The 25,877-nt window shown below is 36.4% G+C and overlaps 2 protein-coding genes across 12 annotated transcripts in view; one reads left to right on the top strand and one right to left on the bottom strand.

The window, feature by feature from the left end:
- pard3ab (par-3 family cell polarity regulator alpha, b) overlaps window positions 1–1,637 on the bottom strand; it is a 279,421-nt gene extending 277,784 nt beyond the window's left edge. For all 9 annotated transcript variants that reach the window (XR_003675910.1, XM_028472041.1, XM_028472043.1 and 6 more), the window contains exon 1: window positions 1,332–1,637. Coding sequence is in view for 8 of the 9 variants with exons in the window: in XM_028472041.1 (XP_028327842.1) it covers window positions 1,332–1,451 (120 nt within the window). In the remaining variant the exon portion in view is untranslated. The remainder of the gene's footprint in view (window positions 1–1,331) is intronic.
- Window positions 1,638–8,368: 6,731 nt separating this feature from the next.
- On the top strand, window positions 8,369–22,013 carry crema (cAMP responsive element modulator a). 3 transcript variants are annotated; one of them, XM_028473240.1, is made up of 8 exons: window positions 8,369–8,495; window positions 10,817–10,941; window positions 11,179–11,295; window positions 13,894–13,976; window positions 14,890–15,014; window positions 15,930–16,115; window positions 19,471–19,630; window positions 20,003–22,013. In XM_028473240.1, exons 2-8 carry the CDS (start codon window positions 10,828–10,830, stop codon window positions 20,145–20,147), a joined length of 930 nt encoding a protein of 309 aa, XP_028329041.1. In that variant the 5' UTR covers window positions 8,369–8,495; window positions 10,817–10,827; the 3' UTR covers window positions 20,148–22,013. The 3 variants fall into 3 exon arrangements, with proteins under 3 accessions (XP_028329041.1, XP_028329039.1, XP_028329042.1); XM_028473238.1 differs by having other exon boundaries at window positions 15,927–16,115; XM_028473241.1 differs by lacking the exons at window positions 8,369–8,495; window positions 10,817–10,941; window positions 11,179–11,295; ... (1 more) ...; window positions 14,890–15,014; window positions 15,930–16,115 and adding an exon at window positions 17,161–17,506.
- The last annotated feature ends 3,864 nt before the right edge of the window (window positions 22,014–25,877 follow it).

The following is a 25,877-nucleotide window of genomic DNA, read 5'->3' as shown; positions in this document are numbered from 1 at the left end:
ATTAAACAATTTATTTATAGAATGGTTTCATATGATGAGATAAACATAGTCTGAATGTTTTTAGGGCTGAGAATAAGTCTTTAGTACTATGATATTAAGGTTACGTTACTGCTACTGTATGAAATGGTTCGGTTTAGGACTAAAGTTAAGGTTAGGTTCCACAAGTATTTTAGAATGAAGGAACGGACCTATTTTGAAGCAACTTTAGTAAGAACTCTTTCCTTAATAACAGTAGTTGACTCTGTTAGCCCATTTAAGTGTTTGGTACAATTTTGGTTAGTTTTACAGCCAGTAAAGTCATCTAAATACCGAAAGATGAGGACATGGAAAAGTGTAAAAGTGACACAGAAATCTATTGTATGATGCAACCGAGCCAATAACCAACGAATAAGAAGAACATTGTAATATATTTACCGCTTTTACCGGATTTATTGATACAAGCAGAAGTTAGACAAAACATGATCAGAAACTACACCAACTGGTCTCCTTTTCATGCACTTTAGGAGGTAGAGGCTTGTTGCATGTCAGGTCCATACATTGGCTCCAGCTTGGCTCTAGCTGTTTCCCTCCACATCCTGCAGGGCCTGGTGCCTGCTCAGACACACATCTAACTGGGGGGTTCACAGTCACACAAGCTTTTGTCACCACCAGTGTGTGCTTTTTTTACACCCCCCCCCCAACTAACCAGTTTAAAGTGGGACTTCTTCATTAATGCAAGCAGCCTTGTTCACGTGGTTGTATTGGTATAGATCACAGATCAACTTGCATAAAAGTGATCAAACCTAAAGCACACCTGAAGTTTTACATTGATTTTCTCCACACAAAGTGACAAACTGTAGATAAAAGTTTAAAAGCTGCATTGGCATTGAAGACTACAGACTAGTGGCTAACGTGCTAATAGGCTAATCTTCTGTTTGCAACTTTCTGAAGCATGAATCGTGGACTTCCAACAGCACAAAGCAACAGTTTGTGCAACAACAAAAAAACATCCACACACTTTGTTGGACACCAGGGTTTCCCTTTAGAGCCAAACTTGGGACTGGTTACTAATAACACCAGAGCCACAATGGCGGTGTGCCTTTCTGTGGAAGCGGCAGCAACAAACACACACACACACACACACGGCTGGGAACCGATGATCGAAACTGCGCAAAAGAAGAAAAAAAAACATGAGGAAAAGAACAAAATTCAGCAGGTTTTCCCTTCCTTCTTCTGTTCTTTAGCATGAAGTTAGCGCCATATTGCCTGCGCCTGCAGAGCCTCGCTCCCCCTGTGCTGAGCAACAATGAATGTCGTCAGGAAAACAAAAGAGAAAAGTAGCCGCTACTCACCTTAGCGATGGCTTTCTTATATCTCATGACAGCCTGCTGGATGAGTGAGTGCACTTTGATATTTCCATCCCCGCACGGCACCACCACCCGGGTCCTGCCAAAACACACCGTGACTTTCATGGTTTCAGTATCCGAGAGGAGCCCCAGAGACGGAGCAGAACCATGAGTTAAAGCCGCGCATGAGGCTCGGCTGCTCGGTGTAGTCCTGTGGTGAAGAAGCGACGACCTAAGGGTCTGACCACCGCTGCTCCCCGCCGGACGACATTGTTTTCCTCTGTTTGTCAGAGTCAGACCACCTGTTTAGTCTCTCTCTCTCTCTCTCTCTCTCTCTCTCTCCCTCTCTCTCTCCCTCTCCCTCTCCCTCTCCCTCTCCCTCGCTCTCGCTCTCTCTCTCTCTCTCTCTCTCGTGGTGCGTTTATGGTCAACTCAGGAATTTGGCTCGCACCCTCATTTCATTATCTTCAACTTTATACTAAATACAAGAGCTTCGAGACCGCTAACCTCCACCAAGAAACAAATCTCCTCTTTGTCAGATATTGGCAGTTATCTGGATCAGTGATACCATGATCCTGCACACTTTGAAGGATTGTGAAAAAGTATATATCCACATTAAAGCTGCAGTATGTAAGTTTTTGTTGGTATCATTTGTATTCCATATTGTAATCCAAAGTGTTCTGAGTGGACAGTGAATCTCTGCTCCTTCTCCTGGCCCTGTAAATGAGCTTTAGAAAACAGGGAGCATGATGCTAAACTTCAGCCAATCAGAGCTCTTTCTACCAACAGTGTGCTCCATGAGCTGTTGTAGGCGTCACTATTGGCTGCTCGAGCTGCTCGTCAAAAATCTATTCACGATCTGAGAGTAGGGGAAGTGTAATGGTGGACGGTCCAGCCAAAGTGTCCATTGCGGCTTTTGGCTCAGCGATTACACGGCAAAGCATAAGGAAAAAGGAAGACCAAGGTGGGGAAGCAACAGAATAAAGGCATTGACGTGTTCAGGAGGAACGGACTTTGCAGATGTCCCTCTGACTCGGTGTGTGCAGAGGACTGCGCGCTTATAAACCTAAGATAACATTATCCAATGTGAAGAGAACAGACGCAATTCATTTACAGTGTGGATGGGGAGTGTCTGTCTGCTCTGATCAGGTCGGCACAGCTGCTTGTGTGTGAAACATCTGTGACTGGGAGCCTCTTACTGTCCTCACAGCAGCAAGTGATTCATGCTTTCATGTCTCTAAAACATCAGAAAACTCTCCAATAACACCAGATAAAGTCCCTATATTTATCACTCGACTCTATGCAGAAAACAGTCGCAAAGAATTCCAGTGTGCGCTTTTGCACAAAAACGTTCACAACAACACCAGTAAGTGTAATTCAGGAGGGGAGAGGGAGCATGAAGTGTGTCACAATTCTACATACTGCAGCTTTATTAGTGAGGATGCATTAGGCAAAATACTTAAAGTTTTATACATAAGGCTGACATTACGCTGTCATTAGCATGAATAAGGTGTCAGGAAGGCTGTCATTAAGTGTTGTTCATCAAATTATGACACCTTTGGAGCTATGTTGGCATTTGTTGGGTTAAGTGCAGGGATCTAATGGTGTTCGGGGTTAGGGTAACGAAGGGTTAGATTTAAGGTAACGAACGACACTTAATGACAGCCTTCATGACACTTTATTCATGCTAATGACAGGTGTCATCATGATATATTAACTTGTAAATGTTATAAAAGGGGAAAAGGTCATGTACAGAGTTGAACATATATCATTATCCATATACACACACACGTGCCTCCGGTTACATCAAGTACAGTACATACATATATTACATACATGTACACAAGCACTTACATAAGAGTTTAGAGTTTGGGCCAGAGAAGACATAACCCAGTCAAATTTAATTAAGATTGCATAATTACAAACCAAGATATTATTTTATTTTAATACTAATCCAAAATCATAATCATCCAGTCCCCAAAATCAAACCATTTATTTCTTATATCATTTCAGATTATTATTATTATTTTTTTTTTCTTCATTAAAATTCCATCAGAATCAGTTTTATTCGTTTTTGAGTTAAATTGTTCACAGACAAACAGATGAATATATAAATAACCTCGTTGGTGGATGTAATAACACTGTAAATAAAGTAATGTATTTAATTACACAGACAGTCACAGACAGTACCAATTTTATTTGAATATGGGAGAGATTCTCAGATATCTAATACTGTAAATATTAGTGAATAACTAGCTTGGTGCAGTATTAATCACTAAGCTTATTGAAGCATTAAGAATTGAGCCCACGGCAATGTGCTACTGCGTTAGACACGGTAGAAAATGTATTAAACGATCAATTTCAGGATTGTTTTATGAATCTATATTGGGCCATTCAAAAGTTCTTGTGTACATGACACTCTGCCACCCCAGTGTAACTCAATGAACCAATTTATGCACTCAGTAAAAACTATGTTTATGTTACACAGAGAAACAAATACTTAAATAAAAAAAGATACTTGGAAAATAAATAAATAAATAAATAAATAAATAAATAAATAAATAAATAAATAAATAAATAAATAAATAAATAAATAAATAAATAAAATATATGTATATATTGTGATTACATTCACTTCTTTTTCCAAACATAGCTGCATTCAAAGTCGAAAAAAAAAAAGCTTTGATAAAAAGTGTAAATATTTGAGATACATAAATCTCCTCTTTCCGAGTAGTATGTGAACGCACCGTTTAGAGCAGCTCGTTCCACGCTTAGCTTTCTGTCCCCACTGTGTGGTCATACTGGGTAATGGAGCTGATACAGTGAACACTAGTAATAACTAATGCACTGAATCACAATTAATACCTCTATTTACTAATGCACAACCTGTGCTACAACAAGCACAGAAGGTTGTGTGGATTCTCCCTCTAAGGCCCCAAAGATAAGACTTATGTTTGGCTTGTAAAGACAGATTTAGGATTAGGAAGAGATTTCCCATGCTAATGGTAAATAACTTACAAGTCTTTAGGTGTGCATGTGTGTTCTCAGTGGGGTTGCAAAGGGGAGGAAAACTTCCAGTAAGTTCCAATGGGAACTTGTGCTCAGGATTTTTGGGAATATTCAAGACTATAAACGTTTCATGGCAAATATTTATTGGAATTAACTGGAAAGTGGGAGTCATTTTAAATAACTGTATCATATCCAAACCATACATAGATATTAGCACCCATTCAAAATAATGCATTGAAAAAGAAACATAACATTTCAACAAGGGTTGTGAAATTCTAAGAATTTTTAAAGTTGGAAACTTTCCATGGGAAGTACATTTTTTTTAAATTGAAGGTTGGCCTTTATTAGGGACGTTAAGTATAGTTGATAAATATACATCAGCATCATCTAAAATACAACTTGTTTGAAATGACTCTCAATTTCAGGTTGATTCCAATAAGTCTCATGAAAAGTTTATATTTTTGAATATTCCCAAAATTCCTGAATTCAAGTCTTGATGGAAGTTTTTTGCCACTTTGCAGCCCTAGTTCTGACTCTTTTTCATGATTGTTTCTAGTACAATTCAATTATTGACTATATAAAAGTTTTTTTTACACAATTTGACTGTAAAGTTTGTTTTTTGTGTTGCAAAAAAGAGTAAAACCCTTCCTATAATTAAGATGGCAAAATAAAGGCAACAATAAGTGCATACAGAGACAGATACTGGAGATATTAAAAAGCTATAAGCCGTAATTAATGATCTTTTTATTTATTTTGGTTGGTGGTCCATAATTGTGTTTTATGCTTTCTGTGGTCCTTGGTCTAAGTTTTTAATCAAAACTGATTTTTCTACTGTTATGTACGTGGGCCCTCAATAGGATTATTAACCAATACCAATAAGAGTTAGAGTTCAGCTTTAAAGAAACTTAAAATAGCTATTTATTCACATGACTCCTTGTATGGGTGCTGCAATTTGCACCACAAATTTTACTTAGAAGATATTGATGCCAGAGGCTCTTCTTGTAGTAATTCCAGCAAGATTATTTGTATCTTCTTTTTTTAAATTGTATGTTAAGGTTTCATTTATTCAGACAACTTACTGTATAAGAAATCCACTTTTGATCTCCTGACATGTTTCGACTGTCAACTGCCAGTCTTCGTGAGAGGCATCTGCTGATCACTTTGATGTTTCCTTTGAAGTCTATTCAACTTCTGTGTAGTAATTCCAGCAAGATTCTTGTTATCTTCTTTTTGAATAGCAAGTTAAGGTTTCATTTATTCAGACAACTGTTACTTAGGAAATCCACTTTTGATCTCCTGATATGTTTCGACTGTCAACTGCCAGTCTTCGTGAGAGGCATCTGCTGATCACTTTGATGTTTCCTTTGAAGTTTATTCAACTTCTGAGTAGTAATTCTTTTTGCTCAAATTACTCCTATACAAATTAGCTTGTTCTGGCTGTCAGTTTTTTGGAAGCTAATTATTGAAATTACAGTTTTGTATTTAATTTCTTTGCAGCGATTAATATGTACATTTTTTAAATGACATCTGCCTTCAATGGCCCTACATTGATTTTCTCTTGAAACAAAGCCTTAAAAGCTTTATAATATTATGACAGTTAAGCTGCCAAAGCCTCAGCAGAGCCTGTTTGATGGGAATTATCAGCGTGTCATTGTCCTACACGTACATCCCAGGCTAATTTGGTGCAAAAGAGCTGTCTGTTACAGGTCACAGAGGGTTCCCTGCTGTCAAGCCTTTTGTGCCATCCATGGGGGGGGTCCCTTCTGCTGCCCATCTGGAGCCTTCATCCTCTTACAGGCAGGAGACGGGAGGGGGAGAAGGAGGCAACTTAACAAGTTTAAGTCAAAGGTTTTAAATGGATAACGGACACCGATTGCATCAGTATTTGATACATTGCAGAGTTTTTTTTTTTTAAGACATTTTATGTATTTTTTTTTTTTTTTTTTTGCACCTTTTGCAAATCAACCAACTGATACACAACATATGTTATGACCCTAAGTCACCAATATAGTCTTGAATCTGATTTTATTCAGAAATCCTCTTTTTTTTCTCCTCCTGTTGAGATCCTTTGTTGGCTCCATTGGTGGAGCAGTTTGGTGATGCAGAGTGGTGCTTTTTGATATCAGGAGGTGAAGTGTTTAAACAGAGCATGCAGGGGGACAGATGGTCAACTCTTGGTTAAACACTGGTTAGTGAGTATAGGGGATCAAATAAAACAAGTGAACCTTTAACGCTCCAAACTATTATGGCAAAAACAGGTTGAGTATTAATATTTGAGGGAGTTTGACAGAGGATAAAATCTTAAAGTGAATGCGTGAGGCTGAGCATCTCAAAAACTAAAGCTTATTAAAAGCTGTACTGCTCTGTAGGGGCCAGTGTGCTTCAAAAGTGGCCTAAAAAAGATAAAACAGAAAAACCTGAAGCTGGAAACTGATTTAGAAGTCAGGAATGATGGATGTTGGGGCCGGTCTGTGTGTTCAGATAAATGGTGAGGCAATGTTGCACTATTTGATAAATAAGGAGTTTTATATGTGATGCTTCTGCGTGAGACAACACAGAGGAGATTGCATATTATTTAGCATAAATATTGATGTATTCATCCACCTGCAGGTTAGAAAAAACCTTATGTAGCCAACTGCAAACACATTTTCATTCATCAATGCTAATTAGAATGAACATGTTTTTATTTATTTATTTATTTATTTTTTATTGGGCAATGATATTTACAAATCAGGTTCAGATTACTTTATCAGAATCAGAAATTGTATTTATCCCCGTGGGGTAATTAGGAAAATTATTGACACCCGTAGGTATGGAGGTAGATTTTTGTCTTCATGATTCAATAAAAAATGTTGAATATTATAATTTTTCCAATAAAAAGAAAGTTTACTTCAATCAAAAATAAATATTTTCAACCAAAGAAAAAAAGTGTTGAAATGCAAAAAATATTTGAGATCCAAATACTTGCATTTGAACACTTTTGTCTTTGATTGATTTTGATTTGATTTTTACGGCTTTTTTTTTTTTTTTTTTTTGATTAAATAATAAAGACACAAATCTACCTCCATAGTAGGTAAATTTGGTGAAATGATCCTTTTCACACTGAAAGCACTAACATTTAACAAGCGAACCAACACAAGCTGTCTGATTAAAATACCATTAATTCCACAAATCAGGACATAAACAATAAAAAAAAAGGTTAAAAAACAAAAGTACAAAGGCAGGAAATAAATGAGAATAAATGTATAACTTATGTGTTATACATCCTTCTATAGCTTGTTCAGTGCTGTGACAGCAGCAGGAACAAAGCTGTTTTTGTATTGCTGAGTTTTGCTCATCTAAAAAAATATTGACATTACATTCTATTATTCTATATAGTATTGATTATAAACTTACTATTAAGCATCGAAATACCAAAAACAGAGGCATGTCTGTTGCAGGATTGTCTTACAGAATGATGGACACAAGATGGCGATAAATCCTATTTTATTGCTTCCTACGAATATAGTGGTTGGCTTTTAAACGTGAATAATAAAAATAAATAAAATGTTACTGTAATATATTTGACCACAATACTAGTAAATGGTGTTAATCTGTTCACAAATAGGCGTTTCAAACATTCTGTGTCAGAAGTTTAGTTTATTTGTTTGCTAGTTTAATTAATTTAACTGTGTTTTTTGTACTTAGTTTAGAGCTACAATAAATAAATAAATATATATATAGAAATAAACTTTAAGGAGTAAAAAAGTAAACATTTAGAACTTTTTTTTCGTTGGATTTTGGGTAATCTTAAAGCTGGAGAATTCGAATATCTATATATTTATTGTTTAGGACATTCTTGTGAAATGAAAATGAGGAACATATATGACATATACGTTTATATGTTATATTATATGCGTATAACATGTACGTTTTGTGTAAAACTGATATTTTAATCTAAAAACAACAGCGGCCACCGTGAGCATTCGCCATCGCACCGAACCGGAAGTAGCTAGACATGAAAGCTCTTGCTCCGCCCACAAACTCTCTGTCAATAAACGGCACTGGTCGGATGACATTTCCAGCACTCGCTGCATCATCAGCGCTGACGTGTTCTGCTACGTGAGCGGAGGCTTCAGGCTCTACTGTCATCAGTGACGAGGCCTACTACGTAAAACGACGGTAAGTCGCTGCATAGCTGTCACATTTACACTCAGAGCCACACAGGCGCCGAGGAGAGAATGTGCAAGCACACGTTTGGCGTGAAACGTGTCACTGGCAACATGTTTAATCGATGAAATAAAAGCTGAAACTTTGAAAAGAATATAGGCCACTCTGCTCCGTCGCCCACTACTGCGTCAAATCTCACTGATCAAGTTACACTGGGCGATGTTTTTTAACTGGAATAAAAAAAAAAAAAAAAAAAAAAAGAGTAATCTTAACTTTCGACATTGTGTATGCAATTTATTTTTCATTTAAAGTAATTATATTGATGATATCATAGCATTTAACTGGGAAAGTGTACAAATTAGTTCAATAATTGACTTATTTGACATTATTTTAACTCGGTGGGTCACACATTAATGAGTTAATTTCTTTATCAAATGAGACCTGATAAATTAAAATGTAGCCAATGAGAAATGTATAACTATTATAAGGCAATGGGATCTCAACTGGTCTAGATTTAGCACTCACCATAATAACCCATCATGACAATATATCTATAATAAAAAACACATTAGAAGAACCTGAAAATAAAAGTTTTACTTTAATGTAGTTTATGTAATTAGCTTTGAACACATAATAATAACACTTTAAAATGCTATTACAGCTATTCCAGACACGTGCGCACAATATTTAAATCTCGTGGCATCTTTTTTTTTTCTAGTGACACAAGTTTTATGAAAACATATAGTTAAAATGAGTAGTTATCTGTAAGGTATAACTTAGTATAATATTACTACATTAATATCACTAATATTTAACCTCTAGACAACTGAGATCAAGTTTGATGCCCTTGCCAAAAACGTGAGCTACTGTATATCCAGAATAACAAAAACATCACCCAGCCTGTGCCTTAATAGGCCAGTAATTCTCAAACTGGGGTTCGGGGACTCCCAGGCGTCCTTGGGCTCTAGCTTGGGGGTCAGTGAAATCATAATAATAATAAAAAAAAAAAATTATTCATCTTTCTTTCCACTGTCGCTAAATGCATGTTCATGTGAATCTTGTAGCGTTTTTTCTGTCTTTATATGAATTTCATATTTTGATAAGCACATTGAGATGATAAAACAATAAAACCTCCCCCCCATCTCGCCCCTCACTGAGTAGACTGTACATGGTCTCTGGAGGGTTCGGCAAGTTTTTTTTCCTAACCCCAGAACGCACCTCTAGAGCAGTGATTCTCAACTGGTAAGTCGGGACCCAAAAGTGGGTCGCGGGCCTGTATTGGGTGGGTCGTGAACAGCTGGTCAAAATAATAAAAATAAAAAAAAAACACTAATACTTACTGTCTTTTTGATGTTGGCTCGTCTTTTATTTTGAAAAAAAAAAAAACTTTTCTATTGACAAACATGCTGTGGAATGCATGTTGCACAGGAAAATATATAGATTTATGTTTTAAAAAAAAGAGTATATGTGTGTTTTCAACAGCTATTTTTGAAAAACTAAATTTGGTTAGTTGAATTCGGGAAACAAAGTGAGTCGTGTTTTACTAACCGTGGCAAAATGTGGGTCCCAGGGTGAGACCAGTTGAGAACCCCTGCTCTAGAGTTCTCTGTTTAAAAATTAAATTGTAATATATTAATTTTGTGCAGTTATCTTAATTTGCTGTGGTAACAATGGTTTCTTAAATCATATTTTGTGCAGTATATTCTTTTTTTTAATTCATCTAAATATGTAAATAATTTAGAAAAATACATTTGTAATATTCATTCTCTATATAAACCTAAATTGAAGTGAACAGTGAATGAGTTCATTCTGCTCATCTATCAAGGTCTCACATGTGTCAAACTCAAGGCCCGGGGGCTAAATCTGGCCCGTTAGAGCATCCAATGTGGCCCGAAGAAGAAAGTCAAATTGACTGAGAAAACTTGAATCATTGTGTAAATGACCAACTCATTCAGTTGTAGATATCTCAGTCCCTCCAAATACACTCATTCAATAAAACTCTACAATATTTATAGGGCTTACAGTTTTCCCTGTGCTTATCACATGATGGGAGTCATTTTTAACTCTCAAGTTTTCCAAAATCGAGCTATTTTCCCCAAAATCGAATAATCAAAATTATTCAAAGTGAAGTTCTAGCAGGGAGTGATATCTGGCACTTGTTGCTTAGATATTATCGGTGCCTTACATATTTTACGCATCATTGTTGAAGTGCAAACTAGGGCATGATAAGTTTAAAAATACATGTTTTTTACCTAAAGTCTGTGGCCCACTTGAGATCAAACCGGTCCATATTTGGCCCCTGAACTAAAAAAAGTTTGACTCCTCTGGTCTAGGTGTTTCCCCTATGGATGCTTCAGCAGTGTTACAGACACACAACAGTCTAAACGAGTCGGGGACAGATGACGGGGTGAAGAATAGTGAAACCATTCCATCACCTGCTGCTCCTCCTCCTGCTCTGGTACGTACTCTGTGCTAGCATGTTTGGCTAATCCCTACACACAAGGAAATGCAAGGTCAAAGATGCACCCGAGTTGTTTTTTTTAAGGTTTTCCTTTAAAACTGTTCTATGTTTTTATAAGCATAACATGTCTAGTTATTAAATTACAGTATGTGTTTAAAAACATACATCGTAATATTCATAATGTTTTACTGGTAATGTGCCTTTTGATACCAATATTTAGCTTTGTTTTATTAGGCGTCAGAGTCTTCTGAAGAGACCGATGTGCATCTGTCTGAGACGCTTCAGGAACAAGGAGTGTTTCAGACGCCGCAGACTTCTGTTATACAGGCACGACACGTCCAGACAGGCCAGGTAAAGGCTGATTAGGGTGGGGGGGGATCAATTATAATTGTATTCACAAAACTGATAATTAAGTTCAATTTAAAAAAAAAAAAATCTATTGCTGTTGTCATAACTGAGTTCAGATAATTTTTAATTGTTTTGTATTTTTTATAAAAAAATATATATTTTTAATTTTACTTTATTTAATTTTTTTTTTTCTCCATTTTATTGAGTTCAGATAATTGACTTTGTAATTGTAATTGGCATGCAAATACTATAAAAACTGTCGGTGCCGAGGCATAAAAATTGAAAAAAATATATCATTTTTTTCCTGAGATAAGGCTAACATTAGTTAGCCTTACTGAAACTGCAGTGAAGATCCAGTAAAGCAGGCAAAATAACAAAAATATATAAGATAAAGCATCAAAAAGAAGAAAAAAAAATTGCAATTTTGTTTGAAAATATTATATTAAGGGGTATACTGACAGAAAAAAGGCTCAGACGCCCACACCAAAAATATGAATACCAATATTTTCATGGATAACAAGGAAACCAAGAGATGAGTAACAAATTAGATGATAGATAATATTTTGAGGCGCAAGAAGGAAGTCACATTTTATAGGGTTATTTATTTCAGGCTCAGTAATTGTGATTACCTGAATTTGAACTTTAGTAATTGAGAACGTAATTGACTTTCAGGGAAAAAAATATAATTGTAATTGAGAAAAATGAAGGTCACCGTAATCATAATTGATTTGTAACTGAATATGGATAACTGACGTGATAATTGCTTGCTGGTTGTGATGTAATTTAAAAACGTTTGCTGTCAACAAACAGCTCTGTCACACTTGTAAACACACATCTACTCCCTCTGTTCACTCTTATGTTTATAGTATCTGAGCATCGGGACGTTTCCCCCTAATGTTCTCTCTTCATCTGTCATTACACTAGCACGGCAGACTTCACTCCTCTACACAATAGTCTTAACACATTATACAAACAGCACGAACAAAAAGCTTTGCTCTCATCCTTTTTAGTGTCCTCCCTAACTCTTTTACCCCTTTACTTCCCCCCCACCCTCACTCAGGTGTAACATGGCCCTCTCTTTTTCAATCTTTTGCCCTATTAATGTCTAACATACCCTTACCTAAGTAAGGTGATGTCATCAGTTCATGCATTTTATTTGAAAAAAATATTTGATTAATAATTTCCATCCTGGTATGAGATGGTATAAGGGTTTCTAAATACACACAGACTGATTTGATCCTTGTTATTAACCATAATTGATTTTTATTTACCTATTCTTTCAGCATGAACACAAAGACACATTAATGTCTGAACAGTAAAAGTAACTTTTCAGTAAGCCTGCACTAGCAGAAAAAGTTATGCACTAACAAAAATAGCAAAATGTATACTGTAAAAGCAGTAATGCCATTGGTACAACGAATTAAACACAATATAACAAGTGAACTATCAATAATCATTTATTATCGATTTTTTTGTTTTTGTTTAAAACTTCGTTGACATCACGCCTGCTTTCCCTGAGTTTTTAGAGCATCTCTGAATTATTAGGATATAATCAATAACTATAATTAGGAACATTAACTATGTAGGTTTTCAACTGAAAATGCCAATCATGGTAAGAAAAAGTATAAAGTATTAAAAAAAAATGTGCCTGCAGCAGCCGTTTTAGGTTTATTCTCTTTGTGCTTATGGATTTCTTACTGGTTTTTCCAGGTAGAGATCCTTAAAAGTATTTCTGATTAGATTTTGTCCCATGTGATATAGATTACAGTTTTGTTTTTTATCCAAATATCAATACATTTCTACATAGTTTTCGTTCACATGGTTTGTTTGTTTTAGTTCAATAATCGTCTCATTTTTGACACGTTTATTTATTTTTTTGTCCGTTTAAACTGTGACATGAATTTTAATGAACGAGCGTTGCTCACTTTTCAAGCTACTGTGTGTTTGTCTTACACTTCAACCTCATTTTCAAGCTTTGATGGTCATTAATAAACACTTAGCTGCTAAGTGTGGGCGATGTTATAAATGCATGTTTAATAGGATTAATGTTGGCAAACAGGAGCTCAGCTTTAACTCACGGTTCTGACCTTCAGTCCTTCACAAGATGTTGTGTCTGAGATGGATTGCAGTGCGACTACGTCTGATTAAAAACATCACATATAGGATGCTGTGTAAGCTTTTATTGGTATATAGATGTTTCAGCATTGACACGTTTCTGAATTATTAGATGATTATTGAAAAGTTGTAGATTAATTTTGTCCAGTCTGAGTACATTTCTTTTTTGTATATATCTTTGGACTTTTATGAAATGCTTTCTATAGATTACATGAATTAAAGCATTTCCATCAATCAGCCATAACATAATGACAGATGATAACACTGATTTATGGCCCTTGTCAGGCATCAAGGGAACATTTTGTTCTAAATAATGATGGGAACCAAATGGCGTTGGACAGATGGCACTCCAATGGAGCGTCTGTGGGATGTGTGCGACAAACAAGTCCAGTTGATTATTACAATGTTTAACAAGAACAAACCTATCAAAAGGTAAAAGAGAACATTGTGTTTTACTTTCCTATTTCCTGTTATTTTTCTCTACAGACTGATAATGAAGAAAAGATGGAAGATGAAGAGTCCGAAGCACACAGGAGGAGAGAAGTCCTCTCCAGACGTCCATCATATCGGTGAGTAGGAGTGTGACGATATCTCGATACGGCGATATCGCAATATTTTTCCGCATGATTGGTTATCGATATGCTCGCGCTAAGTATCGATTTTTTAATGTTTTTTTTTCGAATTTTTTTATTTATTTTTTAAATCGATAGCGCGAGCATATCGATCATCAATCGTGCGGAAAAATATTGCAGAAAGATAATTCTGGGTTAAATTTGCTGATACAAAATGCCACACAGGCTCATTTATTAACAAACTGCTGCACAATACGAGAAGGGGAAAGTCTTGGTTAGGACGCACACAGAAATCAGTTGAACTGAGATCATTATGCCGTTCTGAAAAGTAACGAAAGCATCGACTTCTAAAACAAGTATTTTAATACAAAATGAGCTATAAAATAAAAAAATATACATCAATATAGTAGGGTATGCACAGTTATGGCCAAACTAATAATAGTGATTATTTTGATCAATATTGTAATCACAATTATGACAATTATTTATCTTAGGGAAAAATCTGTGTTTTTGTTGCGCTACTTTTAAACAAAATATGTGTAGTTTACAGTGCAAAATTAAGCTTTAAAATTGAAGTATAATTTAAGAAATAATTTAAAATGTACCAAAGGCTAGCTGAATAAATACACTATTACAGACTGATTTTAAATGCAAATATTGCCGTCGATCAGGTTAATTTAATCGTGGCAACCCAAATCGTGATCATAATTAAAATTTAATTAATTGTGCAGCCTTACGATATAGGCGATATATCTGTAATCTCGTGCGTGTTTTAAATGCCTTCCTGATGGTTATTAATGGAAACATTTTCCGTCCGAAAGCCCAAACCTCCCAGTTTGGGCTTTAGGTAAGTTACAGTATGTAAATGTGTGTGAAATCACTTAATCACACCTAACTTTCTGTTCTACAGAAAAATTCTCAACGAGCTTTCGTCAGAATCAACAGCAGCTTCTGATGTTAAAAAAGAATTGACGGAGGACAAGGCAGAAGTCTCCAGCACTACCTCCATCTACCAGACAAGCTCCGGACAATACAGTCAGTACACACATAAATACTCACTCACTATAGTTTCTGGTTCAAGCTCTAGTACAGACATGGGCAACTGTGACCCTCGGTCTAGAGTTGTACAGCCCCCAAAACAAATCTCCAAAAATTGTATTTCAAGAAGTTGAAATGAAAAGAAAGTCCCACATAATACATATACCAACTCCTGAAACACACAAATCCACAGCAAAATATACAATGTACACAGAAACACACAAAAAATTCTAAAAATACACAAAATGGCTCATAAAACTAAAAATGACAACAAAGACAGACACAACAACCACTTAAACAGACAAAATGACTCCAAAAACACAAAAAAACAACAACACATTAAAGAATAGCTCTAGACACACAAACTGTCAACAAAATTAAACAAAATGACAGGAAAATACAGAAAACAGCAACAAAAATACAGAAAGTGATCCCAACAATGCACAAATCGACAACAAAAATGCAGAATATGACAGAAAAATACACAAAATTACAACAAAAACACAAAAAACTAAGACTCCAAAAACAAACAAAATGACTTAAAAACTGACAAAACAAAAAAAAAAACTACAAAGACAAAAGGATTGGTCATTACTCTAAATGCTGACACAAATGTTGATAATGTGGCCCTCGCATCAGATACAATCACATTTTTGTGGCTCCCGCTGTGATAGTTGCCCATCACTGCTCTAAAGTTTTAAAATATGGATTAATTAAGTGTTATCATTTTGTTCACTGAGATGTGATAAACCTAATAAGATATTTGCCAACAGGTAAAATGGCAAAACGTGTAAAAAGCGTATGTTCTTATCAGTGATGATTAATTTAAGTCTCACCCTATAAACAACCCCATGACTACAAATCTAACTTCTGCCATGTATTTATAATTGAATCTTTGACTCCACACAGTAGCGATCTCCCAGGGAAGAGCCGTTCAGCTGAACAGCGCGGGAGCCGGCTCTCTACAGGAGGCCCCGGCCCTGACAGTTGCCAGTTCTCCCACTCCACAGCCTGGAACTGCTTTCCTGCAGTGTGCAGCTCCGCCTGCAGACTCCCCACAGCAGTTCTACATCCAGGGAGGACAGGTGCTCATTCAAGGTGGGATGTCAACAACGCTGTCAAACAAGTCAAACAAAGTTCCCAAGTTGGGTGAAATTATAATTTGAATTGGTAATTAATTACAAATATGATAAATTAAAAAACATGTTGCCATTGTAATTGCATTTGAATTGTAATTTAGTTCAGGTAATTGACTTTGTAATTGTAATTGGCATATAAAAACTGTCATACAATTTAATTAAACACGAAACTGGGGAACCACGTTATAATTCTATGGCTTACATATAGGTACCGTAGGTAAAATGATTGAAATATGTTTCATATGAAGGATCATTTTACCATTTTTAAAAATTAATTGAAATTGAGGGCTATACTGACACAAAAAAGGCTTAGAATTCAACATCAAAAATATTAATAACAATATTGTCATTGAAAAGGAAGCCTAACAAGGAAACCAAAATTAGATGATATTTTTAGTGTATTTTACAGCTGATTTAGGACATGGGTCAGAACTGACCCGTTATCATTTGGAGATGCTAACAGACTTTCAGGGGAAAATAATAATTAGAATTTTATTTGTAATTGGAAAAAATGCCGGTCAACGTAATTGTAATTGAGTTGTAATTGAACATGGATAATTGAATGCGTGTTTGTAATTGACCCCAACCCTGTCTCACAGTGAGATTTCACAGATGACTAGTGACAAAAAGTAATAACAGTTCCTGTTAATCACACGTTTAACGCCTAAAGGGTGAAAACTTATCATCTGTTAATAATATGTTCAAAAGCATTATTAAAAATGCTTTTAAACAGATTCAAATCAAACAGATAAATTCAAAGTGTTGAAGCACTGTTAAATAGTTCTTCTGAGCACCTTCGGCACAAACCCAGTGAAACCAGTGCTGTTCAACAGTTTGCAAGGCAGCCACTCGGGGACACAATATCCTCTTGTTTGTTGAGCGTTTCACTAGTTGCGTCATTAGGGCTAAAAATACAACCCACTACTGCCGCCCTCCCCCCTCCCTCCCTCCCTCCCTCTCTCCCTCCCTCTGTGCTAGCCTGCCCTGCTCTCTCTGTTCTTTACGTGTTTGATTTGTTTGGGAGGGGGTGGGCGGCCGGTGGTGGTGGTTTTTTGGAGGAACTCTAATTCAGTGTGTTTTACTGACTTCAGCGGGGCAGCAGTGATGTCACTGTGATGTCAATGCCTGTAATTGTAATCCGGCTGCAAAGTTAGCGAGCGAGCACTCTGGTTCAGAGAGAGAGAGAGAGAGAGAGAGCAGAGAGTTAAGGGATAGAAGCAGAAAGTGAAGCAGCAGGAAAGTCGCGGAGGATCCTGGGCTTTTTATTTTTCTGCAGAGGCAATTTTTCTGCTGTGGTGCTGGATTATTGGAGACAAGAGATGGCTGTAACAGGGGATGAGACTGAGTCAGGTACAGTCTAAATATATACTCGTAATCTTATTTTATAAACAATATTTGTAAACATAAGGTCAAGATATTTGTAAAGTTTTAATGTATTTGCAAATGTTACATTATCTTGTCTGCCTTCACACCACAATATAGTTGTTTACTTTCATCTGAGTGTGAGTGTAGCATTTAGAGAATAAACAAACACACTTAACTCTTCCAAAAAGCACAATGACAGCTCAGGTTTGAAAGAAAGCAACGTGATGTAACGACTCAACAAGTAGTAGGTCAGCAGGCTGCGTGCCCTTCCTGTATCTCGCTGTTAAACACACATACACTACACTGAGCCACTTTAGTGGTTGTCAGGCAGAAAGGCAGGCGAAGGTTGGAGGGGGAGGAGCGTAATGAGCAAAGAGGCGGGCAGCTGCAGATGGGGCGTGTGCTAAGATAGTTGTCTGTTTGACGTCACTCCAGTTTCCTGGAACACAAGGCAGCCAGGCAGGGAAGAGAGAATGTAACGCAGGCGAGAGAGACGCACAAACTGACGTCAGCAATGACCAGAGTCGTTGTGTTATCACAACGAGACGCTGTGTGTGTGTGTGTGTGTGTGTGTGTGTGTGTGTGTGTGTGTGTGTGTGTGTGTGTGTGTGTGTGTGTGTGTGTGTGTGTGTGTGTGTGTGTGTGTGTGTGTGTGTGTGTGTGTGTGTGTGTGTGTGTGTGTGTGTGTGTGTGTGTCTGTGTGTCTGTGTGTGTGGGCGTGTGTGCGAGCGTGGAAGGAGGTTAGAAACTTTCTCAGGAACACAGTGAGTGACAATGTGAAGCCGAGCTGGCATCGAGGCAGCACACGAGTGGTTAAAATATCTCTGTGATCTCTTTTCTTTAGAAATGAACCAGTGTGTGACACCACTGTAAATTCACTAACTTCTAAACGCCTCATAGTGTGGAGGCAGGAGAAAAAAACTAGAAGATGTATTATTTATTTATGCCTGGGAGATAAACAGCTTTTTTTTTTTTTTTTTTTAAACATCGCTAAAAATGTTATGACAGATATTCAACATAAACAGTTTTTATGAATTAACTAAAAAGAAATCATAAACATGGACAAAGAGTATTTAAAAAAATGTAGCATACAGTTATCAGCCTGGATCGAGGCTCTTCTCTGATTGGTCAGTTTCAGCTACTAATATTTCACCCTTTCAAAGCATCAACCCATCTGCCCATTAGTGGGATAAAATGGCTTTAAGAAAGTTTTGAAGATTTTTTTTTACCTTTAAATAAAAAGTTTTTACAAGGAAAATGAACCATTCCTAAAGCCAGTGGTTCTTACACTAACAACATTTTTAGGGCCCCTTATTGCAACAAAATATCTCTTTTTTATTATTTATTGAAAAGCATCTACAATAAACAGCTGGCATAACAATGTATATATGTATATTCACATCAATAAACAACTTGTTTTTCCTTTCTTTGTTTAAAAAATCTACATACATATAAACACACATTTGTATATACAGTATACAGGTACATACAACACAAATATTCTGGCAAAAAACATCACGATCGCGACAAAATTTCAACAAAATACATAACATTTTTTACCTTTATTAAAAAAAAAAGCAAAAATTGTGACTTTTCTTCTTTCAAACTCATAAGATGTTCAGCATGGTTGTTTTCACTAAGCTTTTTAAACAGATTAAGTTCAATAGGTACAAACAGAGCAGATACCTGTTCATGGTCACAGGAAATCCATGTTTTCAAACAAGGAACTTTTCCCATGAGCCATGGCTGAAGTAACTGTTTAACTTCCTCTGCTGAAGCACAATACATATTTTGACTTCAGGAAGTGAGAAAAAGAGGATTAACTGTGCTGTGATAAGTCATTTTTTGTGCATCTTTAGAGAACCGGTGTTGATCAGACGTCGGGGACAAATAAAGTGAATCCTAATATGATTCCTAATTCATTTATGTGTTTTATTTTTTGCCCACAGCTGCTACAGGAGACATCCCTGCGTACCAGCTGCGTTCGCCTAACTCCGGCCTGGCTCAGAGCTTTGTGATGGCTGCGTCTCCAGGCAGCATGGAGAGCCCTTCATCTCAGCACACAGAGGAAGTCACGCGCAAGAGGGAAGTGAGGCTGATGAAAAACAGGTGAGGATGATGCGCTGGACTGAGTAAATGATGAGCCTGGCGTCATTTACAACTTATTATTGAGTATATTGGAAGCTGTTCAATGAGAAAATCAGCACAAAGTTCAAATACGGCCACAGATATGGTCACATGTTATGATGGATGACAAAGAGATGTTTCACAACTTTGTCTTACTTAGCGTTTGAGGAATCATTCCAGTACAAAAAAAAAACTTTTAAAAGAAGTCACAAGTTAGAAACAGAGATAATTTCACACACAGCACTAGCAGGAATCTGGTTATGCTGGTTTTGCTCAGTTGTTGTGTTTTTTACATGTATTTTAATAAATTTTTTTTTTAAAGAAAATCACATTTTCTTCCTCTTTCGTCTCCAGAGAAGCAGCCCGAGAATGTCGCAGGAAAAAGAAGGAGTACGTCAAGTGTCTGGAAAACCGCGTGGCTGTGTTGGAAAACCAAAACAAGACCCTGATTGAAGAGCTTAAAGCACTAAAGGACATATACTGCCACAAAGCTGAGTAGCTGCATGTGGTTTATGGTCAGAGGACGGTTTACAAACTGCAACTGCAACAGAAAAAAGAAAAAGAAAAAAAGAGGAAAAGCTTTGGTTGTCTTTGTTTCCCTGCTTCTCAGACTTCATAATATGGATTTGGTTTTTGAAAGTTTGGCCCCTCATTCGTACGTTGTGCGCTTTGCATGTGAAGGCATAAATGTAGTATGCACTGATTGCTGTCACTGACATCCATGGATGACGTCAGCCAGAGGACGGACAGGAAATGGAAGCCGAGTTGCAGGTGCTTCCTGAAAAAGCGTCGCACATTTCGAGGATTGGAATTTAAAAAATAAAAAAAGGGAATTTAGCCATGTTTTCAATAGTAGCAATTTTGCTCAGTCAGTACCAGCTCAGCTCACCATGTGTATTTCTCTCTGTGATAACAGTGCAGTGTACGCTTCTGCCTATAAAGCATTTTTTAGTGATTTTTCTTTTTAGGTTTATTTGGTAACTCTTAATTTGACCATGAAAAAAAACAACAACTATAGCTACAGTAATCCTTGTGCTTTATAGTTCATGCAGATATAAGGTTTCGTTCATGTCATGAATTTTATCTGTGAAGCGAACGAGCACCGTAGCACAGTAAATCCTGAATTGTACAGAAATGAACACATATTTTGCTGACTATTTTCTATACTCTGTAATAACTATGGTTAAATAGGTTTGTACATTTACTAAAGCCCAAGATTTACATTGAATTAGTTTTGCAGTGATAAAACAGATCAAAGTGAAGTAAACCTGCTTTGCCTCAAACAAGCATCTTGGGGATTGTTTGCATTTCTGTAATGAAACTGTATTTGATCGTTGCTTATTGTTCTTGCAGCCTTTTTCACAGGGCGATGTTTGTTTTGTCTGTGTAGATTTTTTGTTTTTGTTGAGTTTTAAAAAAAATATTTTGTCTTTTTTCTAATATATATATATATATACTGTGGAAATGAGAATCCTCTGCTCTCCTTGTTTCAGTGATGTGTTGAATTTATGCAGTTTGTTCTTTGTAGAAAACCATATGACATAAATCTATGAAGGCAACAGTTACCCAATCAGAACTACAGCTTACAGACAGCAATCATTCTGTGTCTGTTTTAAAGTAAAAAAATGATGTACTGTCTGAGGAAGCACCGGCCTACTAAAAATAATGATGACCGAAATCAAGTATTCTTCTTTATCAGCTGAGTTAAAACTGTTTAGTTTTTACTTGTTGACATGGCTTCATCTTTTACCAAGTGTTTTCCTTTTATTGTACTTTCTTATTTGTTTAATAAACCTTTTCATTTGATAAAATAATGAAAGTGTTTGATTGTGATTTACCACTGAAGCCTAATGTTGCCATGAATGGCTATGGCCCCGAGTTATTAACATCCCAAATAAGAGGTGCAAGCGAAAAGACTTGGTTTTGCAAATAAGAAACATACATATCCAACAAATACAGCATGTTTCATACAAAGAAACATTTCTTTAATTCCAGAAAAAACAAATTTTAAGTACAAAAACAAACAATTTTAAAACAACAAAAAACCTATCATGTGATTTTTGGCATAATCTTACCACATTCAGATGATGTTTGGCACTAGTTTCCTGCCTTGCAGATTCACGCACCAATGTCTTCATATTTTCTACGTAATGTCTTGTTTGGTACTTGAAGGATATTATTTCTAACTGAAGACATGTAAAATATCCTGTGTTTGTTTGATAGGTACATTTCTTATTTGCAAAAAACAAAATGCATTAGTTTGTGAATGATGTTTTGGTTTGTGAATCACTTGGCATGTGTAAAACATGTTTGTATGTTTTGGCTGGATTTTAAGGCTATAATTCCAAATAAAAATCTCCAAATACTTTTGCGCATTCTGAAAGATCAGCCTAATTGCATAGCTATTAGAAGCCAAATTTAGATTGATGGTTTCATTTTTAACATTTTACAGATGCAATCCTTATTGCGCAGGGTTAGCATGAACATCTCAAGGTGTGCAAGTGATGCCAAATAATCGTTCCTGAACCATTCACACGAAATGTTGGGCAAATCACATCACATGACTTTAATGAAATCCAAATTTGATTCTTGCAGGGGTTTTGGGTTCAGATTTAATTACTTATATTGTGTGTGTGAGAGTGCATATTCAGTAGTGTAGCAAATAAGCAGAATCCTACTGTTATTTTTTTTTTTTTTTTTTTTTTGGGATAGTCAAAAGAGGCTGACATTAAACAAGTAAGGACAAAAACATGAAACATATAAATGACTTTTGGCGATTTTATAAATTCCCTAAAAGGCCAAGTGATTTGGTTTTATTTTAGGTTGATAATAGGCTATAATTAGGTGGGGGCATTTATATTGAAGGGGTGAAAATTAAAGCTAACATCATGACACAGTCTTTTAAAAGTCAATGCGAAGAACGAATAGTTCCCATAGCAACCTGAGAAATTCCCACTGACTTCATAGTGGCTTTGTACATGTTTAAGTGGCACCACACACACACACACACACACACACACACACACACACACAGACACACACACACTCTCTTGTTGTGCACAAATTATGAAGATCCACAGTGATATGACACTATTCGGGACAATTTAGAGACTCATGCTTGTAAACAGAGTCGTCATGACAACAGAGTTCTGAGTTGTGTTTGTTTACATATTTTCAGGCATTTCAACAGAGAAAAATCAGCTAAAATGTGTGTATGTGTGTGATCTTTGTTAAATTCCTTATTGGTTACTATTCACGTGCTTTAATCAAAAATTTCACTTCAGCCGTTTTATTTTGTACAATTTATAATTTTTTAAATAATAAATGTACATCATTACAGAGCAATTGTACTCAGCTTGTAACATAGTCAATATTTGTGATCATGAAAACCAAAAAAAAAAAAAAAAAAAAAAAACAAACAAAAGAAAAAACAAATATTTGCAACAAATCATGCTCATATTACATGACGGCAGTCATTATTAATCTCAATTTGTTTAAAGAACTCTCAATTTTCCTCAAATTATTCTACTAAATGTATCCACATTTTTCAAATAATTGATCAAGAAATCAAGGAAATTGAAGTGAACATCCCATCTGACACTGTGATACCGTATGTGTCATACATAGTGGAACATTTTTTCACTTTTTTTTATTTTATTTTTTAAACTTTAGATGAATTATCCAGCATTGCAACTCATCTACGAGAACATAATTAATCATGTCATTGCAGCTTTCTTATTTATGTGATTACTTGTCTGTTAACAGAAATACATCAAAAGTAATTTTGACAAAATTCTAACCAAACATAGACCTTACCCTGGAAAATTCCATTACAATTGAAAAATCCCTATTTCTCATCATTGGTGCAATTTCAAAAATTCATATTTCTGTTTGATTCAGTTATGTCGGGTTGTTTCCTCAATTACTGCTCCAGGTTTCAGATTGTGCACTTCATGGAGATTTTCCTAAAAGATAGAGCTGCCCATACATTATGACCTACTGTATGATAATTAGTGGGATATAGATTTGTTCCAAGCCTTTAAATTGTGAATGATCTACCATGGTACTACCATGATCAGGATTATTGATCCAGATAACTGATAATATCTGAGATTTGGAGCTTGGAAAAGGTTAATGTCTCCAAGTGAACTCTTATTTGGTTATGCAGTTCTCTTCAGTTTTTTCTTCAGTTACCAATGTAATAAAGCAGTTTGCATTATTATTTTTAGTGAGCGAGTAATAATTCATATTTGTGAGCTCATTTATAATCCATTTTACTTTGTCTATATTATCATTTTTCAGCACTAATCTTTGTTAAACCCTTATTGATTATTATTCACGTGTGTTTTCATGAAAATATCACTTCATCTGTTTTGTTTTGCACATTTTATAAATTTTTTAAACAATAAATGATATATTTTTACAGAGTGATTGTACTCGGGTTGGAACATAAAGTCATTAATGTTTCCATATTCTTCAACGATAACGTTAAAAACAGTTGGTGTCACTTCTTTGGAGATTCCTCCACCTTCACCGCTTTTTTTTTTTTTTCTTTGTCTGCACATGCTGTCAAAGATCAACACTACAAGAAGTGCAATCTTTTTAAGACAGCAATGCATGTTTTGTTGTTACAATAATAATAATAATAATAATCATAATTATAATAAATGAACTTATTTTATTGCTGACTCTTGAACAGGACTATTGTCCTCTAGATCACAGATTACCTGGGCCTCGGGCTCCTCAATGGGAGACATGGGCCCCTCAGGGGGAGGCATGGGCTCCTCCGGGAGAGACGTGGGCTCCTAAGTGGGAGACATGGGCTCCTCAATGGGAGACATGGGCTCCTCAGGGGGAGACATGGGCTCCTAAGTGGGAGACATGGGCTCCTCATTGGGAGACATGGGCTCCTAAGTGGGAGACATGGGCTCCTCAATCGGAGACATGGGCTCCTAAGTGGGAGACATGGGCTCCTCAATCGGAGACATGGGCTCCTAAGTGGGAGACATGGGCTCCTCGGGAAGTGTTGTGGGCTCTTCAAAGAGAGACCTGGGCTCTTCAGGGATGTGGGCAAAGATGTAAACCAATAATCCCATTTTTGTTGCACCAGTTAGAATGTTAGATGTATTACAGCAGTGGACATTTTGTCCCCAAAGTTAATCTGTTACAAGCAGATAAAAAAGGGCAGGATGTGCGTCAGAATTGCAGAAAGTTTAACATGGGCTAAATTTAGCCACAGTTCAGTCTTGGTGGCTCTGCTGATCCTTGTTTCAAGTCAAAAGCTAACAACAACAACAACAACAACAACAACAACAACAACAACAACAAAAGGCATGTGAGCTTAAAATTGATTCTAGCATCCTGATAATCACATAGAAATATTCCAAATGCATGAACAGAGGAGACTGGAGAAGTTAGTGTGTGGGTGTGCATTTACAGATTTCATTTGAACGCTTTATGTGTGTCCTTTGGTCTGGTTCAGCCAAAGTGGAAATTTCCACCTTGAGGTTGAATGCTTCCAAGTGAGACCATGACAACACAAACTCAGATATCATGCTGAAGTCAACGAGGGCCTCTACTGGTCCCACAGAAAACTGCAACCCACACTTTACAATGCACTATGGCTGTGTCCACAAGATGTTTCCTGAACATTCTGGATCTGTGCATACTTGGAAAACAGACCCTCAAGCCATTTTGTCATAGACTGATTACTTTTTGATTTGAAATTACATCAGCAACAGAACCGTTTTATAGCTTTAGATATGAACCATGGCTTGGCTTGGACTCAGCTTTAGGGCCACCTGGTGGGTCATGGGGCCCTGTGCATTTGGATAGTCCGCATATAGCCAGAAACTCCTCCCTAAAATTTGAGTCGATACTCAGTTTTAATAGTTTTTTTACGTAACAGATATTATCTCATAACTATGAAATACTAAGTCATAATGATTGGATTTATATAGCGCTTTTTTTTTTTAAAGGAGACTCAAAACCCTTTTCAGAAACCATTATTCATTCATCATACCAGTGGTGGTAAGCTACATTGTAGCCACAGCTGCCCTCCGGCATACTGACAGAAGTGTGGCTATCATTTCGCAGCTACAGCCCCGCTGACCACCACCAACATTCACGCACAATTCATACAAGGCAATGTGGGTAAAGTGCCTTGCCCAAGGAAGGATACAACGACAATGACTAGGATAGAGCGGGATTTGAACCCCCAACCCTTTGG

The sequence above is a fragment of the Gouania willdenowi genome, chromosome 17 (genome assembly GCF_900634775.1).
Source record: "Gouania willdenowi chromosome 17, fGouWil2.1, whole genome shotgun sequence".
NCBI classification, from domain to species: Eukaryota; Metazoa; Chordata; class Actinopteri; order Blenniiformes; family Gobiesocidae; genus Gouania; species Gouania willdenowi.
The sequence above is the reverse complement of the archived record's forward strand: the minus strand, read 5'-3'. Positions and strand labels throughout refer to the sequence as shown.

Bases quoted from the DNA above. Each gene is read 5' to 3' on its own strand.
- crema (XM_028473238.1), top strand. From the start codon at position 10,828: ATGGATGCTTCAGCAGTGTTACAGACACACAACAGTCTAAACGAGTCG. The intron at 13,977-14,889 runs GTGAGTAGGAGT...TCTGTTCTACAG, and splicing joins TCCAGACGTCCATCATATCG to AAAAATTCTCAACGAGCTTT. The intron at 15,015-15,926 runs GTCAGTACACAC...GACTCCACACAG, and splicing joins GACAAGCTCCGGACAATACA to TAGCGATCTCCCAGGGAAGA.